At 41.2% G+C, this 22,097-nt stretch overlaps 1 protein-coding gene across 1 annotated transcript in view; it reads left to right on the forward strand.

The window, feature by feature from the left end:
* Csmd1 (CUB and Sushi multiple domains 1) overlaps positions 1 to 22,097 on the forward strand; it is a 1,555,059-nt gene that overhangs the window by 1,291,736 nt on the left and 241,226 nt on the right. Inside the window, exons 24-25 of the mRNA XM_055608400.1 lie at positions 14,353 to 14,544; positions 15,489 to 15,615. Of these exons, the coding sequence (XP_055464375.1) occupies positions 14,353 to 14,544; positions 15,489 to 15,615 (319 nt within the window). The remainder of the gene's footprint in view (positions 1 to 14,352; positions 14,545 to 15,488; positions 15,616 to 22,097) is intronic.

Consider the following 22,097-nt stretch of genomic DNA (forward strand, 5'->3'; position numbering starts at 1 on the left):
TATATATATATATATATATATATATATATATATATATATATATATATGAATGTTTCCCGTTGTTTAGCCAACATTTGCATTTAAAGGGTTTCCTGTTGTGGTTATTCTTACCTTTTAAAAATAATTATTTAATCTAATTTTACAAAAGCACTAAAGATTCTTAGAAATATTGTTGAAAGGGTATGTTGGGAATTTAAAATCTTGAAGTCACATTATAATTTCTGTATGCTTCATTTTGGCATTTGGGTTGCGTTGAAGGGATTGACTTTTGTTGCTTCCTTCCTCCGCAGGTCGCCTTTATTTGTGCTGACATTCCCAGGTTTTAAACTCTGTGTTCAATTTAGCTTTATGTTTATCTTATGTTGCAAAATAAATATTTACTGGTGAATTATATGAGACTACCTTTTTAAATTAAAATTAAATGCGTAAAAAGAGACTACAATATATGGACATAGTGAGCTTAAGTGCTAGAAAACCATTAATACCAGGCGCATAACTGTCTGTTGTTTGCTTGTGACAGTTACTTGCAAGAACTCTGAAAATGTTAACATGGAAACTAAAAATAATCTGTGCCTCCTCTCACCACATATGTCCCTCCTTTGAATTTGCAAAGATGGGAATGAGCAGCTTGCACATATAATTTGGAAGAACCCAGAGAGAGAAGAGCAAAGGAAGTGCCGAAGCATGAGTGGGCATGGCGGGCCCTGGCAGGGATGTGCAGCTGCAAGTGTTGATGTGTTCCTAGACAGTTGCCACAGTCCACACTTAGCCATGCGTCCAATTTTCCCGGCAGAATCTAAGAGGAGCCAAGATGTCTTGCTCTATGTGTGAGTAGTTCCTGAAATGTGCTTATTAGAATTAGCTCCTAATTATTATCAGTTGAAAGGGCCTTTGCTTCCCTGGACTCCTAGGGAAGCCGTGGTGAGGGGTGGTGATCTCTAAGTCCATGGTGCGATGAGATTCCACCTAACACTGATATCTGACCCTTGTCCTCACCACATACAGACTTTCTCTCCCTTTTGCACGCTGCTCTCTCTCCTCACATCAGCTAACAAGTGCTCATTCCAATCATTGCCCTCCAAACCCTACTTTCGTTGGCTTTGCAGTTACTCTGCCTGTCTTTTCTCACTCCAGTCATATCCACATTACCACAAATGAACTCTTAAAGGCTGGGTCTGTGGTGTGTGTCATGACCAGCACCCATGTGGGTCTGTTTGTGTGTATGTCGTTACCAGCATTTCTGTGGCAGCCTGTGCAGGTTCAGTGACATTAGCATCAGGCCAATATAGTTTGTGTTCCCCAAACTTTCTTCTCTTCAGTCCCACCCTTTTGACCTCCATATCTCTGATGGGGAGCTTCAGAAGATGCAGAGGTCATGAGTGGGCTGCACATTATTCATTCTTCGCTGGCACCATATTCTCTCTCTGCCATGCCAGAGAAGAGAATTGTCTTTTCAGTGTGTTTTCACTCTGGTTTGAGGACTTGGTAAGGATACCCATGCTTGCTTCTAGAACTGTCCAGATGGCTTTCGCCTTCACCGTGTGATCTATCCCTGCTAGCCCCCAGATGCCTCTCTGCGCCTCTATACCCCTGGCCTTTCCTCCAGCGTTTAGCAAAATGCTTTACCTGTATTTATTTTCTTGGTTCCAGAGAAGAAGGTGGGACCTCTTTTCTCTATTTCCTGAGCCCAGAAGTAATCATGGCTCAAAAGTGATGATTACAGTGTCTTAGAAAGTGAATCAGGGTCCTTGGCTACAGTTTCAAGCTCAGTGTGTAGGTGAGGATAATGGCCACAGGCGGGTCATCACTTCACTCTGTTACCATGTCTCACGTGTCCCTGCTCCATACAGCTTCACCCTAAAACACAGAAAGTAGGAATGCATGATGAAAAATCAGAGGGTGAAGAATTTGAATTCGTCTACTGAGGAAACTCAGAGAGAATGCTGTCCCAATTCTTGGCTCCTCTCATGAGGGCAGAGCCAACCAGCTATGAAGCTTTGTCTTAAATTTGGACATCAGATTCAGAATAGTAAATTATTTCAGGATCAACTTGAAAATACCTTATTTGTAGTAACCTTGCTTTATTGTTTCATCTTAAAAATTATTAGTGTATGTTTATGGTACAGTCATCAGCTACTTGATATCATGCATAGGGTAGTTTTAGGGATATCAGAAGGCATTTTCTTTACAAAACCTTTTTTTTTTTTTAGTTCTTTGTGAATTTCACAAAACACAACCCAATCTCACTTATCTCCCCCTACCCTCATAGTCAACCTCCACCCTTGTAACCTCTCCCCCAACAGAGAAAAGAATCTCACTATGAAAGCTGTAGTGTGTCATAGGGTACCTTTTTGTCCACACTACTTTGCTTGTAACTGGTCATTGCAATTACATGTTGATCTTGTATGAGGCCTCTGTTCTGCTACTCTGTCAATACTGGAATGTCACTGGGACTCCTCTCAGATATTCTGTTTTTGCCCTGAGTCGTGAAGATCCTATAGTTTTGGATGTATAGGCCTGACCCCTTTCATTCATTCCTGCAGTTCATTCATGGGGTAGATGTTGGGGTAGGCCAACTAAAAGCCTGAGAGGTATCTGTGCTCATCAGCCAGCCTACTCTCCCACTCTCAGAGCAATCACAGGGCTCAGCAGCAACCACCACAAACAGGGCCCGTTCTACCCTAATGCCTACATGAGGTATAGAAGTGTTGCAGCCCTTGGGGGACATGGGAAGTTCTCCCACTCTCATGATGCTAGGGCCAGCTCTCCTGCCTTCATTGACAGTGAGGGATGAGGGAAGGGAGGAGGGTATTTCTCCCTGGTCAGTGCCACTGCCCAGCAGTGAAGAGGCAGGGACAGCTATTACACACTCAGACCGACAAAAGCCCGGAATCCCCGAGATCAACCCCCAGAAACTGCTCCAAGTGGCGACCAGTTATCCCTAACAAAACTGACCAAAACACGGGACACACAGGTTACAGAAGCAGATCACTAAATTTACAGCAAGAAACCCAGAAGCAGGGCAGTTGTCTTCAGGACTTCTCCAGGTGAGAGGAGAGCCCTCTACACTAACAAGGACTACAGTTACCACTCAGGTCTCTATACCTGAGGTGAGCAGTGGCAACTCCTGAAAAACACCGTCCATCCAGTGACTATACCCAAAAAGCTGAGAAGGTTTCCTTCAGAAAAACCATATTCCTGCCAAGGGGATTCTCTCCACCACAGGATTCCAGGAAACACCAGAAACTAACCCCAAACATCTAAGGTAACCCAATGGGGAGAGGCCAGTATAAAAGCTCAACCAACAAAAGACAGAGCAATATGGCATCTCCAGAACCCAGTTATCCAGGGGCAAGCAGCCCTAGACACCCCAGCATAATTGAAATTCAAGAAGATGACCTAACATCTATACTCATGAAGAGGATAACAGAAGAAACAAATAAAATTTGTAAAGACCTAGAGGAAGATAAACAGATTATGGCCATCTGTAAAGAATTACAGGAAGTTGCAGCCAAACAGTTTGTGGCCTTTAGAGAGGAAATGCTTAAATCATTGAATGAAATAAAAGAAACAGAAGATCGTTCAAACAAACAGCTGAAGGAATTGAAGGAAAAACAGGAAAAATACAGACAGGTGAAGGAAATCAACAAAACAGCTCAAGATCTGAAGATAGAATTGGAAAAATTAAAGAAAACACAAATGGAGAAAATTGTGGAGAGAAAGAACTTAGGGAAGAAAACAGGAACAACAGAGATTAGAATAACCAATAGACTACAAGAAATGGAAGAAAGAATCACAGGTGTGGAAGATACAATGGAAGAAATAGATGTCTCTGTCGAAGAAAATGTTAAATCTAAAAAAATCCTGACACAGACTGTCCAAGAAATTCAAGACAACATAAAAACACAAAACCCAAGAAAAATAGGAATACAGGAAAAAGAATATTCCCTGCTCCAAGGCCCAGAAAATATTTTCAATAAAATCATTGAAGAAAATTTCTCCCACTTAAAGAAGAGGCCAATAAGAATACAAGAGGCCTACAGAACACCTAATAAATTAGACCAGAAAAGAAAATCCTTCCACCACATAATAATCAAAACAGTAAGTAACAAACAAAGAAAAAATACTAAAAGCTGCAAGGGAAAAAGGCCAAGTAAAATATAATGGCAAACCCATTAGAATCACACCTGACTTTTCAACAGAGACTATGAAAGCCAGAAGGGCCTGGACGGATATCATGCATACCCTAAGAGAACAGATGTAGCCCAGACTACTATAACCACCAAAACTCTCAGTCCTCATAGACAGAGAAAACAAGATATTCGATGACAAAAACAAATTTCAACAATACCTACACACAAATCCAGTGTTACAGAAGACAATGGAAGGGAAAATACAACCCAAGAAAACTAGCTACTTTCAAGAAAACACAAGAAATAATTAACCTCACTACAGTAAAACAAAAAGCAACCAATCACACAACGTTATGAACATAGCCAACATTAAAATCAAAGGATCTAACAGCCACTGGTCATTAATCTCTCTCAACACGAATGGACTCAATTCTCCAATAAAAAGACACAGACTAACAGAATGGATGTGTAAACAAAACCCAGCAATCTGTTACATACAAGAAACACACCTATGTCATAAAGATAGACATTACCTGAGGGTAAAGGGTTGGAAGACTGCTTTCCAAGCAAATGGACCCAAGAAGCGAGCAGGAATAGCCATTCTAATATCTGATAAAATAGACTTTCAACAAAAATTAATAAAAAGAGATGGGGAAGGACACTTGATACTCATCAAGGGAAAATTCCACCAGGAAGACATCACAATCCTGAACATCTATGCCCCAAATACAAGGGCACCCACATTTGTAAAAGAAACATTGATAAAACTTAAACCACACATAGATCCCCACATATTAATAGTGGGAGAATTCAACACCCCACTCTCAACAAAGGACAGGTCAACAAAACAGCAATTAAACAAAGAAAAAATAACTCTAACAGAGACCATTAATAAAATGGATCTAACATAAATTTACAAGACCTTTCACCCAAACAGAAAAGACTTTACCTTCTTCTCAGCACATCATGGAACCTCCAAAATAGATCATATAGTTGATCACATACAAGCCACAACAGATACAAGAAGGTTGAAATAATCACTTGTATTCTATCTTATCACCATGGACTAAAGCTGGACATCAACAGCAACAGAAATAGCAAAAAGCCTACACACAGGTGGAAACTGAACAACTTGCTACTAAATCATAGCTGGGTCAGGGAAGAAATAAAGAAAAAAATTAAAGTCTTTCTAGAACTCAATGAAAATGAAGATACAACATACCAAAACTTGTGAAACACAGTGAAAGCAGTGCTAAGAGGAAAGTTCATAGCACTAAGTGCCTTCAAGAAGAAATTTGAGACAGCTCATTCAAACAACTTAATGGCTCACTTAAAAACCCTAGAAAAAGAAGAAGCAGACACACCAAAAAGGAGCGGAAATAAACTCATGGCTGAAATCAATCAATTAGAAACAAATAAAACAATTCAAAGAATCAATGAAACCAAGAGCTGATTCTTTGAGAAAATCAACAAGAACAACAAACCCTTAGCCCAGTTAACCTAAAGGCAGAGAGACACAATCCAAATCAACAAAATCAGAAATGAAAAGGGGGACATAACTACAGACACTGAGGAAATCCAAAAAATCATTAGGACTTATTTCAAAAGTTTATATGCCACAAAATTTGAAAATCTAATTGAAATGGACAATTTTCTTGATTGATTCAACTTACCAAAGCTGAATCAGGACCAGGTAAATCAATTAAGTCCTGTATCCCTCAAGGAAATAGAAGCGGTCATCGAAAGTCTCCCATCCAAAAAAGACCAGGACCAGATGGTTTCAGCACAGAATTCTACCAGACCTTCAAAGAAGAGCCAACTCCAGTTCTTTTCAAACTATACCACAAAATAGAAACAGGAGGAACATTACCAAACTCATTCTATGAAGCCAGTCACCTTGGTACCTAAACCTCACAAAGACCCAACAAAGAAAGAGAATTTCAGGCCAATCTTCCTCATGAACATTAATGCAAAAATGCTCAACAAAATACTTGCAAACCGAATACAAGATCACATCAAATATATCATCCACTATGACCAAGTAGACTTCATCTCAGGTATGCAGGGGCGGTTCAATATACAGAAATCCATTAATGTGATACACCATAATACCAAACTGAAAGAAAAAAAAAAACACACGATAATCTCCCTAGATACTGAAAAAGCATTTGACAAAATCCAATACCAATTCATGGTTAAAGTATTGGAGAGATCAGGGATACAAGGCACTTATCTAAACATAGTAAAGGTAATATACAGCAAGCCTATAGCCAACATCAAATTGAACAGAGAGAAACTTGAAGCAATCCCACTGAAATCAGGGACAAGACAAGGCTGCCCACTTTCTCCATATCTCTTCAACATAGTTCTGGAAGTCCTTGCTAGAACAATAAGACAATTGAAGGAGATCAAGTGGATACAAATTGGAAAGGAAGAAGTCAAAGTATCACTATTTGCAGATGATATGATAGTATTCCTGAGTGACCCCCAAAACTCTACCAGGGAACTCCTACAGCTGATAAACACCTTCTGCAAAGTGACTGGATACAAAATTAACTCCAAAAAAATCAGTAGCCCTCCTGTATACGAAAGACAAAAGGGCTGAGAAAGAAATTAGGGAAACAACACTCTTCACAATAGCCCTAAAATACGTAAAGTACCTTGGGGTAACCCTAACCACGCAAGTCAAAGACTTGTATGAAAAAAAATTTCAAGGCTCTGAGGAAAGAATTAGAAGAAGATATCAGAAGATGGAAAGATCTCCCATGCTCATGGCTTGGCAGGATTAACATAGTAAAAATGGCCATCTTACCAAAAGCAATCTACAGATTCAATGCAATTCCCATCAAATTACTAACACAATTCTTACAGACCTGGAAAGAAATATTCTCAACTTCATATGGAATAACAAAAAACTCAGAATTGCTAAAACATTTCTCTACAGTAAAAGATCTTCAGGAGGGATCTACATCCCTGATCTTAAGCTGTACTATAGAGCAACAGTTATAAAAACTGCATGGTACTGGCATAGAAACAGAATGGTGGATCAATGGAACTGAACAGAAGACTCAGAAATAAACCCACACACTTATGGACACCTGATATTTGACAAAGATGCCAAAACCATACAATGGAAAAAAGATAGCATCTTCAACAAATGGTGCTGGTCTAACTGGATGTCTACATGTAGAAAAATGCAAATAGGTCCATACTTATCACCCTGAACAAAACTAAAGTCCAAGTGGATCAAAGACCTCAACATAAAACCAGACACATTAAATCAGTTAGAAGAAAAAGTGGGGAATACCCTAAAACTCATTGGTACAGAAGACAGCTTCCTAAAGAGAACACCAACAGCACAGGCTCTAAGAGCAACAATCAATAAATGGGACCTCATGAACTGAGAAGCTTCTGTAAAGCAAAGAACCCTGTCATCAAAACAAAATGACTGCCTACAAATTGGGAAAGAATCTTCACCAACCCCTTATCTGACAGAGGGCTAATATCCAGTATATATAAAGAACTAAAGAAGCTGAAAAGCAGCAAACCAAGTAATCCAATTAAAAAATGGGGAACAGAGCTAAAGAGAGAATTCTCTGTAGAGGAATATCGAATGGCAGAGAAACATTTAAAGAAATGCTCAACCTCATTAGCCATTAGGGAAATGGAATTCAAAACGACCCTGAGATTTCACCTTATACCCATCAGAATGGCCAAGATCAAAAACTCAAGTGACAACACATGCTGGAGAGGTTGTGGAGAAAGGGGAACCCTTCTCTACTGCTGGTGGGAATGTAAACTTGTACAACCACTCTGGAAAGCAATCTGGTGCTTTCTTGGACAAATAGGAATAGCGCTTCCTCAAGATCCAGCCATACCACTCCTAGGCATATATCCAAAAATGCTTAAGTACACAATAAGGACATTTGCTCAACCATGTTTGTAGCAGCTTCATTTCTAATAGCCAGAAGCTGGAAACAGCCCAGATGCCCCTCAACTGAAGAATGTTTGCAGAAATTGTGTATGGAGTATTACTCAGCAATGAAAAAGAAGGAAATCATGAAATTTGGGACCTGGAAATGGTCATCCTGAGTGATCTGTCCCAGACGCAGAAAGACACACACAGTATATACTCACTCATATAATCATACAACATAAGACAAACCCACTAAAATCTGTGCATCTAAAGAAACTAAGCAAGAGAGAGGACCCTAACTAAAAAGGTCAATTCCCATCCTGAAAGGCAAAGAGGATGGACATTAGAAGAAGAAGAAAACAGAAAACAACCTAGGAACCTGCCACAGAGGACCTCTGAAAGGCTCTGCCTTGCCGACTATCAAAGCAGATGCTGAGACTTATGGCCAACTGTTGGGCAGAGTGCATGGAATCTCATGTAAGAAGTGGGAAATATTAAGAGCTGGAGAGGACAGGAACCCCACAGGGAGAGCAACAGAACCAGAAAATTTGAGCACAGGGGTCTTCCCAGAGACTCATACTCCAACCAAGTACTGTGCATGGAGATAACCTAGAACCCCTGCACAGATGTAGCCCATGCCAGTTTAGTGTCTAAGTGGGTTACATAGTAATGGGAAGAGGGACTGCCTCTGACATAATCTGATTGGCCTGCTCTTTGTTCATCTCCCCCTGAAGGGGGAGCAGCCTTATCAGGCCACAGAAGATGACAGTACAGCCACTCCTGATGTGATCTGATAGACTAAGATCAGAAGAAAGGAGAGGAGGACCTCCCCTATCAGTGGTTTGGGGAGGGGCATGAGTGAAGAAGGGAGAGGGAGGGTGGGACTGGGAGGGGAGGAAGGAGGGGCTTATGGAGGGATACCAAGTGAATAAAGTGTAATTAATAAAGTAAAAAGAAAAAAGGCTGAATGTGATCTTGAGAAAAAGCCAATAAAAAAGTTAATAGAAAACAATGTAATATATGGTGGGGGATGAAATCAATCAATGAAAAATTACCTCATCTAATAAATCAGTAGAAGCTTATAGTAGCCATGATCAAAGAATGACACAGATTTATAATAATATTTTCAAACCAAATACAAACACTTCAGTTAGAGAATTTAATTGAGTATGAGTTGTGTTTCAGAACATAGGTCAATTAACTACTTCAAGAAGTTCAATATTAATTAACTCTCCTTCACAAGTAAGTCTCAAAATTTAGTTTAAATGCTAAGCCTGGACTGACTTCTTTTTTATTTCATATGAGTACAAATAGAGTTAACAAAATAGATATTTAGTGTTTTTTTTTTTTCAGTATACTTCCCCTTTCTAAAGCAGAAATGCGACATCATTCTCCATCTTTTTGGAGAGGGGAAGCTTTCAGGGATTAATAAGAAAATTATTATTTTACTAAAGCAAGAACATTGTGTCCGTTGAGATGCCTTATGTAAAGCTGTGAGGTAGTGATTTGCCATCAGTGTCTGATAGTTTACGCTGCTCACAGGAGAAGATACTGGGGATCTATAGGTGATGGGTGCCTCCTCTAACCTGTTTCTGTAGCTCTCCAAGCAGAAAGACACATTCTCCAGGGCACAGAGCTAGAGCTAAGAACACACAGCTCCTGGTCATTACTGCAAAGAGGGATATATGCAGAGTAAAGCTTTAGTTAGAAAGTTAGAGGATGAAAATTCAGTCTATCACTAAGTCCTGATTAGACGTGGGAGAGATGTAGGAGAATAGACATGTCTTAGAAAAGAGATGGTATGAAGAATATAAAAATGGGCAATTATTGTAAAAGATATTGGGGAATAAATTTAATCTACTTGATGTCTGGATGTTGTTTTGACTAAAACATCTTGTTCTTAGCATCCTTGATGCACTTATGACTTATGAAGGAATCTCTAGAAGAATGACAGAAGCGAAATGACTAAATATTCAGAGTTAGACTATAGTTCCTCATAATGTTTTGACACAAATAACTTGATTTATTTTTCAAAGTTTCTGTGGCATAAAGAAAACACACAGTCAGTATTCACAATGATTCCTGGCAGCCCTACTGCTTCACCAGAGGAGAGGTTGCTTGCCTGCATTTTTAAGCTGTTACCACTTAGTAGACTCCAGATAAACTTTTTAGAGACCTTTTTAAGTTCACATAGTATTAGATATGCCTCTTTTATAGAGATTTTTTTTTTTTGCAGATTCAAATAAAATGTCTTCTAATGACTTGGATTAATAAAATAAGCTGTAGTAAAAAGTATTAGCTGTAGTAAAAAGAAAAACAGTGAGGACTTATCACAGAATGATGCAGCATCATTTCAGACTTCTTCAATTACACATCAACTCAATGTCATTATCAATATTTGCAATCAGTGTTAGATTATTCTACTTGCAGATGGCATGGATTGAGCTTCCTGTGCTACTGTAGACCTACATTCCTAGAAACCCAAAGAGTCTAGAGGGGTATCTGTGCACAGGGGAAGCTAGAGCATTGGTAGCTCTAAGAATGGAGACCTACGCAAGCACTGACCAAATTCGGGTACCCACACAGGCAAGTGCCTTGTTTCATGGCAATTGACTCAGGTCCTTCGTAACACAAGGGACATCAGCCTTAGTTCTAGAAGACTATATACCTTCCTCTCACCCCACCAAAATATAGATCAAAGTCACATTCTGTGCACCCCCCATGTATAAATACTCTGATTTCTGCTATGACTGTGTGAGTTAACAAGCCATTAGAAAGTTTAGCAGAACAAAGTTTCTTTGATGGATTGAAAATTAGACAAATGAGTTCTGGAATGGCCAAATCCTCTTCTGCCTTCAAGTGAGGAAAGGTATATTTCACAGAAGACACTGGGTAAGCCTACGGATGTGCAGAATTGAGTACAGGACTTTTACAAGGCACTGGATTTCATGTGACCTTTTGAAGAAATAATAAAAGTGTGGGAAGAAATAATACATGGCCTAGGAAGATTGACTGCCGCCTTCATCAATAACCAACTTTCTTCCCTGCTTGGCCTGGCATGTGGTACAAACAAGTTCCTAGACTAAGTGATAGAAAAATCACTAAACCTTCCTCCACAACATCAAATTCAGTTGACATTTTTACTAATTTGTGTTATTACATCTCACTTGTGTTTTTTTTTTTTTTTAATGTTTCTTCCTTGCTTCAAATAAAGGCATCAAGCCTTTTGTGAGAGAAGAAAATGTTCTTCTAAGATAAGTGTGGAATAAAACTACTTGTGGACCTGGAAGATTTGGTTCTACAAAGAACACACTTGCTCGGCATAATGGATACAGATCCTGAGTAATATAAGAACTCACATCTGTGTTCCATCTGGGCAGTGGTGGCGATGCTCTACTGAAACTATCCAGTGAACTCCCCAGAACATGGTTGCCCTGAGTTAGATTTCTATAGCACTTTGTTGGCAACATTGAGTGAACTGGGTGGTTTATTAGGTTTTTAGAAATGCAGGCACATATCCACATTAAAGAAAGTCTACTGGGGCTGGGTCCTTGCTACATGGAAGCCGTGATTCACTGTGAAACTGAATGGTCACTGTTATCATTTGTATATGCCCATCCTCATCTTCCCCCCAAACGGGTATATGCGTGTGATGGCTTATAGCTCTGTGTGTAAATGTACATGATTGTGTGTGTGTGTGTAAATATATGTAATTTTGAGTGCATGCATGTGTGTGTGTACAATTACTTGATATGTGTTAGTGGACTGGAGAAATCACCCTACTCCAACTGTGATTGCAACCATTACACCAAACAGGAACTTTTCATGGATGCATAGCAGTTGCACAGTTTAAAAACCTGATCAAACACCCACTCAATGTTGTCAACAGCCTGTTCTAACAATCCAACTGAGGGTGCATGACTTCTGCACATGCTGAACACGGATCCACATGTGGCACTTTTATAAAGTTACGGTATCAGGATTCCAGCTGCTCTCGGCAGATGGACTTCTGGAGATGGTGGGGTGAGCTTCAGATAGTCCATATGGCCTGGCCACCTCAGAGTGCAATGTGTAGAGAGTCTCTGGGTGGCTTGCAGTTGGATGCCTCAATGACAGGCATACTGTGCCGATTCTGTGCAAAGAGTCATACTAACTGGATGCCTCAGTTGATTCGGGGTCCTGATATAGTAGCATGGATGATAAGGCTCAACATTGTCTTCATGGTGTTGATAATTTTCTACCTGGACTTTGTCTGTTTAATGGGTTCCCCAAGTGTATATCCCCCTGGGCTGATACTCAGCACACTCAGATGAAGATAATGGGACATTTGGGCAAAAATTTGCTCTCACCAATGGAACTCTCCTCCAGGTGTGAGGTTAATGTAGCCTCGCTGGTTATTCTGTTCCCTGTTGTCCCAAGGCCTGGGCAGGACTGCATTCTGATGCCCAGTTCAGATGACAGCCTCCCAAAATTAAAGCCACATGAAATGGCATCAGAACAGCCCACGCTCACACCACCACTCAGGCCTTATGCAGCACTGGGACCCTGGAGGGCCTCCTCACATGCTGTGCAAGACTCCAGTATAGTTCTGAGACAGATAATTGCACCACTCCAAAGCTGCATACAATTGAGGCCCGTTTCTAGTCAGACACTGAGCTGTGGCAATTCAAACTGTCCCTTTTTAGCACTAACGTGACAGGTACATCTGTTCTTGTGTTCCAGTTTACGTACATGGTTAACATTTGGAAATAAAATGAAGTTACTGTAAGGATAATGATTGCATAGCCGGTGAAGTCTAATACTGTAGAGCAGGTAACTTTGCAAAAGAGAGTTCTGGTGCAGCCCAGGAAGGGACCAGCAGCCTGCTCTTTCCTTTCCATCTACAAAGTAGCAAGACTCAGTCTTGCTTATTTAAAGCTCTCTGGAGTAAAACCAGATTGTGAATGTAAAGAGCAATTTTTCCTCAAAGGCGTGCAAGCTTGACAGGCAAACAGTGTGGAAAGTCACACATCCATTTGCAAATTTAATCTAATTTGGGAAAGAAAGGTTAGGGAGGATGGAAGCAAACCGACCATGTGGCGCCACAACTTTCCAGCTCCGCTTTTTATAATCATTGAAATCTGCATCGTGATCAGCAGAGAAACACGTCAGTGTGAGGCTGTCTCTACAGACAGCCCTAAAATATGGCCTTCCATGAAAACAATGGGCAGCTCTCAGAACCACAGCAGATGAATCTTCATTTCTCTCTTCCACTCACTTAAGGGCTCATGGTAAGACATCTTTGTGATTCCTGATGGAGTCTGAACTTCTGAGGTCCTCAGGTGGCTCAAGACTAGGCTTCAGGATCATGGCTGGTGGGATCTTCTGAGACCCAGTTTGAGAGGGCAGGGGTGATTTTTGTGGTTATGCATCCATCCTATGTGTGTGTATGTGTGTGAAGGTGGTTGATTGAGGATGATGTCTTCCTCCATTGCTCTCCATCTTATTTGTTGAGCCAAGGTCTATCACTGAGCTGGAGCTCTGTGACCAGCTAGCAAGCAAGCTCCAGGGATTCTCCTGCTTCTGTTTCCCACATTGGAGGCATTTAATGTAGCTACTAAAGATCCAGACTCAAGTCTTATGCTTCCAAGGCAGGCACTTAACCAATGGACAGAGTTATTTCCCAAGCCCTAACAACAGCTTTTTAATTCCTGTGAGTTTGTGATCTTGGAGGTGGGAAAGTTGTCAGGTGGTGGGTGATGTGATTCAGACTGCTGTGAGCTCGCTGCATAGTGCCCTCACGACTTGGTGTGACACTCTCCTGCGGAGGAGTCTTGAGTTGAGCAGGAGCTCTGAGCTTATGGCTGTAAGGAACTTTTTTGAGCTGGAAAAAGCAGTGTGCTCACCAGAGTTGGAATGGAATGGTGGAAACACAGAACCTGCGAGGCAGAAACTAGACAGAGGGAAGAGAGACTATGAAGCTGTACTCTTAAAAACAAGGCCATAGCTAGCTGTGGGTGCACACACCTTTAATCCCAGCACTTGGGGAGGCAGAGGCAGGCAGATCTCTGTGAATTTGAAGCCAGCCTGGTCCACACATCTAGTCCAGGATAGTCAAGGCTACACAGAGAAACCCTGCCTTGAAAAACAAAAACATAGTAAGAACACACACCATTTGCCAATAGACCTTACCAAGACACACAAATTCCTTTTTCCTTTGAAAGTACTCCTGTGCCTTTTTATTCTAACACTTCCAGGCCTCTGGTTTAAAGGCTGATGTGCGTTCTCTCTTGAGTTGATTCACCTGTCCCTCTCTCCCTCTAGGTTTTGACCTAGTGAAATGTGAGGACCCAGGCATCCCTAACTACGGCTACAGGATCCGAGATGATGGCCACTTCACAGACACTGTCGTTCTCTACAGCTGCAATCCAGGCTACACAATGCATGGCAGCAGTACCCTGACCTGCTTGAGTGGGGACCGGAGGGTGTGGGACAAACCTATGCCTTCCTGTGTGGGTGAGTTCGGGAAGCTGGGTCAGACTCCTGTCAAGAGCCAGGCGAAAGGGATCATGCTACACGTGGCTTGGGGCATGTTCTTGGGAAAGGGCAGGGATCTCCCTGCTCAGTTATTGTGTTTGTATATATGCTGGTTTCATCCCAATCTAGACATAGCAGGAGCTATCCCTCCTCCTAAGGTCCCACAACAAACTGAGTGTCAGTTCCATTACAGTTCACTCTTGAAACCAAGGAGTTTATTCAGCTTACTGACAAAACAGTGTGTCCAGAGTTGTGGGAAGAGGCAAGGGTGGCCTTAAAGCAGCAGCCACACTAGAAGGCATGCACTCAGTGTGTGGTTACACCCTCATGGCCTGTAGATGGAGCTCCCCCTACCCAGTCTTTTCCCACCTATAGACTCTAGCCCTTCCTGAGACCTCCAGAGGCCATGTGTAATTAGGGCAGAATTATATACAACTGGTTTTGGGGAGAGGGGTAGATGCTCAAGTAAGGTTCTTCTCTCTCCCAGCCCCACCTTCTGAGACAACAGTTAAGGAGCCAAGTATAAGTATCTTTTGTGAGTAGTTCTACCCAAACTCCTGAAACCGGCAGCGTTGTGGCTGGGAGGATAGTCCTCTCCACCAGTTCCCAAGATGTGTGTGCGCATGTGAGCACACGCTAGGAGTGAAGGTAGACAAGCCTGTTCTGTGCAGGGCTGGCTGCATGTGCAGGTGTCACTAGAGCTAGGGCAGGAGACTGCTAACGTCTGCATGCTCAGCTGTGGTAGCTCTGCAGATGCAGGCTACCTGTGTGGCTTTAGCTTGGGAAAAAGTAAAATAGACGCGATGGGCAGGCGACTGGTTCGTCTTCTGAGCATTTAGACAGACATGCTAGGGTTTGCTTGCAAAACTAAACAGGAGATCAAGCAGACACCTGAGTAGACTTTCCACCTGTGTCTTTTGCAGCTGAATGTGGGGGTCTGATCCATGCGGCCACATCAGGGCGCATACTGTCTCCTGGCTACCCCGCCCCATATGACAACAACCTCCACTGCACTTGGACCATAGAGGCCGATCCTGGAAAGACTATCAGGTACTTGATGTATAGGATCAATCATTTGACAATGAGAGGGGTGTTCAGTGTCCTTATGTGAGAAGCATTAGGCCATGGACTTCATGATCAAAGTCTGAGCTTAGGAAGAAAATGTTCAGTTGTGGCTTAGTTCTTCCTCACATGATTTCCCACATCTTTGTAATTGTATACTTACCGGTCTACAATAACTGGAGAAACCTATGTGTGTTGTGAGCTTTGCTGTGTGACACAATACCTTCAACACTGAGTACTAACTCTACAGGTTCGCTGTGTGTCTTTAAAGTGTGCATGAGCTTTGCTGAGATGAGCTCCCATGGCTGTTCTTAGTATTCAGCATCAGCTGGGTGGTCTGAGAAGGCCACAGACACTATTTGAATTCTGTTCCTGCTGAATGAGTCATAGTGGAGGAGTCTTATCAATAAGAAAGGACAAATTGTGTCTTCTGCTTGCTTTACATTAGCTAGTAAGCCATGTGCCAAAGTAGGCCTCAGAGACCAGCCAGGGATTCAGGTGTAAAGAAATCTCTACCCATGTTAGTGGAAGGGAAGCAAATGAAAACAAACAACAAACAAACAACAAAAGAAGCAAACAAAACAGGAATTGGCCTGCTGTCCTGAAGAAGGCATAAAAAAAAAAGCAACTTAAAATTAGACTGATAAAATGAAGTTGTAAGAAACTAAGGAAAAGGGGGAAACATTTAAACCAAAGCCTTTTTTTTTTTTTTTTTTGCAATGAAGAGGCCCTGGTGAGTTTCTTAAGACACAAAGAGAAGTCTGCCCAAGCTCATCACATAGAGCAGGAAGCTGTTGTGTTGTGAGTTCTACATAAGGATCCACTGACTGACCTCATGATAGATTCCATCTGTAAGTGGGGCAAGGAAGAGAACTTAAAACTGGGAAGGGAAATGAGAGAAAGTGTGTGTGTGAGAGAGAGAGAGAGAAAGAGAGAACCAGTGAGATCTATAGAATTGTAGATAGGAGACTCTTAGAGAATGGAAAAGGGAGCTGAGAATGGGGAGGAAAGATAAATGTGGTTGATGGAGAGCAAATGCCATCAAGATATCTTTTATTTACATAGGAAAATGTCACCATTGAAATCTGTTGTTCTGCCTGTTTACTACATGCTAATAATAGCATATATAATGCCAACATACTACCTTATAGCTCATTTAAATTTTAATGTATGCTTAATCAAGATAAGTGATTGCTGTATCAGGAGATTCCCAAGGTGAATTTGAGCAGCGGGGTCAATAAATTCACTTGTTCACTGAGTGACATATAAGTAAATATGAATTTCTTGAGTGGAGCACACCTGACTGCAGTGATATAAAAATCATCCCACTGGCTCTAAGGAGTAGAGAACATGCACCATTGTGAATGACTTCAATGTTTACTGTTCTCAGAATTCCCCTTGTGGTTTATTTTCCTGGATGACAAAGAACAATGTCTCCCATGAAAGAGAGCAGGTGTTGGGTCAATCCTGCAGGTGCATGTAACCTCCATTAAATATTAATAAAAAAAGAGAGGGGAAATCAACAGAGTGGTGTTATGTAACATTAATAACTATATAACTTTTTATATGTGTGTATGATGGAGAGGGTACATGCATGTTTAGAAGCCCGACATCGACCTTGAGTGTTATTCCCCAGGGCTACTCAACACATTTTCTATCTTCTTCCTGGTTTTGTTGTTTGGTTTGGTTTGAATTTTCTGAATCAGTATCCCTCCCTAGCCAACACTCACCAATTGGGCTAGGCTAGAACATATGAGGAAACCGCTGGTCTCTGCCTCTCCAGTGCTGAGATGAGAAGGCTGTGATGTCATCCTGAGCTTTTCTGTGTGGGCTCTAAAGATCAAGTCCAGGTCCCTCATGCTGGCATAGAAACACATCACTGAGCATCCTCCCTTCTCTCGAATGTACAGCCTTTCTAGTCATGAGTGTAGAGGCAATCATGCGCATCTCTGTACCATTTCAGAACTCAATCCACACCTCTCCCTGAAAGTAAGTATTCTGAAATGTATCAGCACATTGTTTTGATTCAAATAAATTAAAGAAGGAAGAAGCTAAGAGAGAGGCATAAGTATTTGTAAATAATTTACTCAATTGATATTCAACTTACCTACCTGTAATTTTGATGAAGTAACTCATTTAAGAAAATATGCTTGACTTTTGAAAATAATGGCTTGGAAAATAACTAAAAGTACACATTGTGCTTTTTTTTAAATTTCACTATACTCACAAAACAGAACTTGATCTTGATTTTAATATTTTCTGGGAGTTTAACAAGCCTTAATAATTTCACTGGTGCAGAGTTAATACAACCTACATCTTCTACCTGAAAATTACCAGTAAACAAAAGTACACAGTTTGTCCTAATACAGCTGGAAGCACTGGTGTACATTCGTGCTGGGACTTTTAAACAGAGATAGTTTTCATGCTCTAAATACTAATAAGCGGCCATATTTGCTGAGATGGTTGTAGCTGGGCTTCTGAATCCCAGGAAATCCAGACCAGTTTTGGATGGTATTATGTCAAGAATGGTGAGAGAAAATGTAGAGATGGTATCAGGGGACATTTGTTCTGGAAGACACTGTAACCTTTATCGTGTTTCCTGGTGTATATTCCCTGTACACAGTACTGTGTTTAACTGCATATAGTGCAGATTATATGTTAACTGGCCCTCCCTCCATACTTTCCTACCCCCAATTCTTCCTCATTCCACCGGAGAGTTTTGCAGATGCTTTTGTTTGCAACTTTAACTTTATGCTGTAGTTTCCAGATCTGAGTTTAATTAAAAATCCAGTAACATGACACTGTAGTGAATTTGGTACTGTTAAGAGTTGTGGACTAAACTTTCTCTGGGATACTGCATCCATTACAGTGCTGAGAATGGCTGTGGTTTACACAATAAAGGAGGCCAAATGTGAATACCAGGGAAGGGCATCAAGGACTGTACTCTGCATCAGCACGCCAGTACACTGTGCCTTAGACTTGACTGTCTCTCAGCAGCCGTTCACAGCTCTTTGACTGTTCTTCTGTTCCTGACTGTCCATGGGAAATTGTCCTGTGTGGTACAGTTGAAGGAAATTCTTGACAAGCTTACACATTATTAACATTACAGATGTAACATTATAAATATTGTCGATACGATGCCTAATGTAGACTTTTAAAGAGACAAATTGCATGAATGAATACTTTGGTCTCCCTTGGTTTGTCTGGGTTGGAGTGTCTTACTAGCAGGTAGCAGATGAGCCCAGAACATTTCAATTTATGTTTGGTTACAGAGGCCTTGAGTGAGGGGTGTTTGTCCAGGGAATGACCAAGTGCATTCCTTGAGACAGACAAAACAATTGTACATCTTGGAAAAAAGCCCCAGCAAGAACGTGAGAGTGTGAAAGGAAAGTGAAATGACAGCTGAAGAGAAGAAAGTCGCTGAGAAAGAGTAATAGTTGGAGATCATGGGTCTATCAGACAGTAAGAGTAACAGTTAGAGATCTCAAGCAGGCATTAGCCACAGAAGACAAAAAAAAAAATCAAGGGCAGAGGAGGGGCTTGATTAAGGGTCCACCCAGGGGCTCTGGCTTGAACTTTTATACATTCTAACTCGCATGCTCCCCATTTCCTCCTCCCTGATTGGCCCTGTCCAGAGCCTCCTCCATTGGGGTAGACTCTTTTGTCCCTGAAGCCTCCTGGACAGTCCTGCCCACTCCTGCTACAACTCCTTGCTTGACCATGTAAAGCTCTCAGGGCTTGTTAACTGACCTCCATCTGTGCACAGCTGCCTGTCATACTCTGATCAGAGTATTAAATTTTATTTATTAAAATTTAATTTTACATACCTGTAAAACTAATGCACATATTCTTTTTGAAAAGCTATTTGAGAAGCATACATTCTCTCTCTATCAAACTTCACCACTCCACATGGACAAATACCCACATAATCCTCTATGTGCAGGTGGTCCTTGGCGTCTGTGGTAGTTAGGCCTTAGGAGGTCCATAGATACTTAAACTTACCTTATATGCATTGATTCCGGGTAAACGTCACGAACCCTCTCAGATGCTTCACGGGTCTCTCGAGCATCTACAACACCTATTGCAAAGTAGGTGCTGTGTTAGAGGCTGAGGAGGTATACAGACAAAAATGGCAAAACACAGAGACACAGGAGTGTTCATGTACATCACAGACACAATTAAAATATCTTTATTTTTTTCAGTTTCTTTTTTTAATTAAATTTTTATTTTTTATATTAATTACACTTTATTCACTTTGTATCCCAGCTGTAGCTCCCTCCCTTATTCCCTCCCAATCCCATCCTCCTTCCCTCATCTCCTTCTATGCCCCTCTCCAAGTCCACTAATAGGGAGGTCCTCCTCCCCTTCCGTCTGGTCCTAGCTTATCAGATCTCATCAGGAGTGGCTGCATTGTACCCCTCTGTGGCATGGCAAGGCTGCTACCCCCTCAAGGGGAGATGATCAAAGAGCCAGCCTCTGAGTTCATGTCAGAGACAGCCTCTGTTGCCCTTACTAGGGAACCCACCTGGATACTGAGCTACATCTGTGCAGGGGTTCTAGTCCATCTCCCTGCATGGTCCTTGATTGAAGTATTAGTCTCAGAAAAGACCCCTGTGCCAGATTTTTTGGTCCCGTTGTTCTCCTTGTGGAGCTCCTGTCCTCTCCAGGTCTTTCTATCTTCCCCTTCTTTCATAAGATTCCCTGTACTCTGCCCAAAGTTAGGTTATGAGTCTCAGCATCTGCTTTGAAACATCTTCATTTTAATTTTATTAAGTGTGTGGGTTAGTGGCCTGCAAGACAGACTGGACTGTATTGGGTAGTGTGTATTGTAAACATTCATGATTAAACCTTGTGTCTCCTGTCAGATGTTTATGTTGCTGGCTTTTGCCTTACCCACACTGATTTGGCAAACAGCTTTACAAGGAAATCTTTGTCCTTGTTTCTGATTAATTCCTTAGAACAAATCCCAGGAAATAATTTACTTAATTAAACAGTGTGCACATTTCCAAATGCCTTAGTACAAATCCTTCTTTGGGGTATTTGCCTGTTTGCCAAATGATACATAAATTCTAATTTGACCTACTTTAACTTAAAATAATAAGATATTATAAAATAAATTTTAAAGAATTCTTTTTAAAAATCATAGAAACCTAAGATTTAGGAAACACATTGAAAGTATTTTTTCGGTGAAAATGCAAATAATTAAATTTTGATTTGCATAATTATTTACTTATTTATGGAACTAGCATGGTTTATATTACCCTGAAGGGTTTTTTTGGTTCATAATCATTGTCAGATTTCTATGTTTTTATTGGCATACTCTGTTCTCTGAATTGCTGAAAACATTCCATTGTCTGAATGCCTTACCCACGTTGAATTTATTTAAATGACATTTGCTGGGAATATATGAATTGTTCTTTATTTATTCTGAGTTGTAAGAAATACAATATAAGCGATGTCCTCCTAGCATGTCACCTGGAATCATTTCCATGGTAGATATGTATCTACATTCAGATTTTCATTTCCGTGACCAAATTCCTGTGCAGGCGTGTGTGCAGCCAGAGCAGGATGTGACAGTATGGCCACCCTCCCCAGTCCAACACAGCCAGACTCCAGCATCTTTGCCAGTCTTGTTAGAAAAGATCTCTTCCAAATCTCGAGCTTTCACATTTGGACGTTGGGGGACAGTCATTGGTTGGCTATTCCCTCAATCTCTGTTCTGTCTTTTATCCTGCATACCTTGTAGGCTTGGCAAATTCTGGGCTGTTTTGTGGGTGGGTTGTGTCCCCGTTTCTCCACTGCAAGTCCTGCCTGGCTACTGGATATGGCCACTTCAGTATCCACTACTGTTGGGAGGCTCAGCTAGGGTCACCCCAATCTTCCTAGGAGCCTCCCCCACCCCAGGTCTTCAGGTTGCCCTGGAGCTACACCAACACCAATTTTACTTCTCTCTCCCAGCCCTCTTACCCCCCATCCCTGTTCTCCCCACACCTGATTCAACCCCCTAGCCCTCCTCTCCATCCTCTCTCTCATCCAGTTCCCTCTTTCCCTGCACTTCTGATGTCTATTTTACTTCCTTTTCTTAGTGAGATTCAAGCATCCTCCCTTGAACCTTCCTTGTTACTTAGTTTCTTCGGGTCTATATGTTGTAACATGTTTGTCTTGTACCATTTGGCTAATATCCATTTATAATGGAGTAAAAATTATGTGTGTCCTTCTTGGTCTGGGTTACCTCACTCAGGATGCTCTTTTGTAGTTCCATCCATTTGCCTGCAGATTTCATGATATCTTTGTATTTAATAACTGAGTAGTATTCCACTGTGTAAATGCACCATAGTTTCTTTATCCATTCATCAGATGAGGGACATTTAACTTGTTTTCACTTTCTGGCTATTATACATAAAGCTCTTATGAACATAGTTTGGCAAACGTTTTCATGGTTTGGTAAAGCATATTTTGGGTATGCCCAG

The sequence above is a fragment of the Psammomys obesus genome, unplaced genomic scaffold (genome assembly GCF_907164565.1).
Source record: "Psammomys obesus unplaced genomic scaffold, mPsaObe1.curated_primary_1811, whole genome shotgun sequence".
NCBI lineage: Eukaryota > Metazoa > Chordata > Mammalia > Rodentia > Muridae > Psammomys > Psammomys obesus.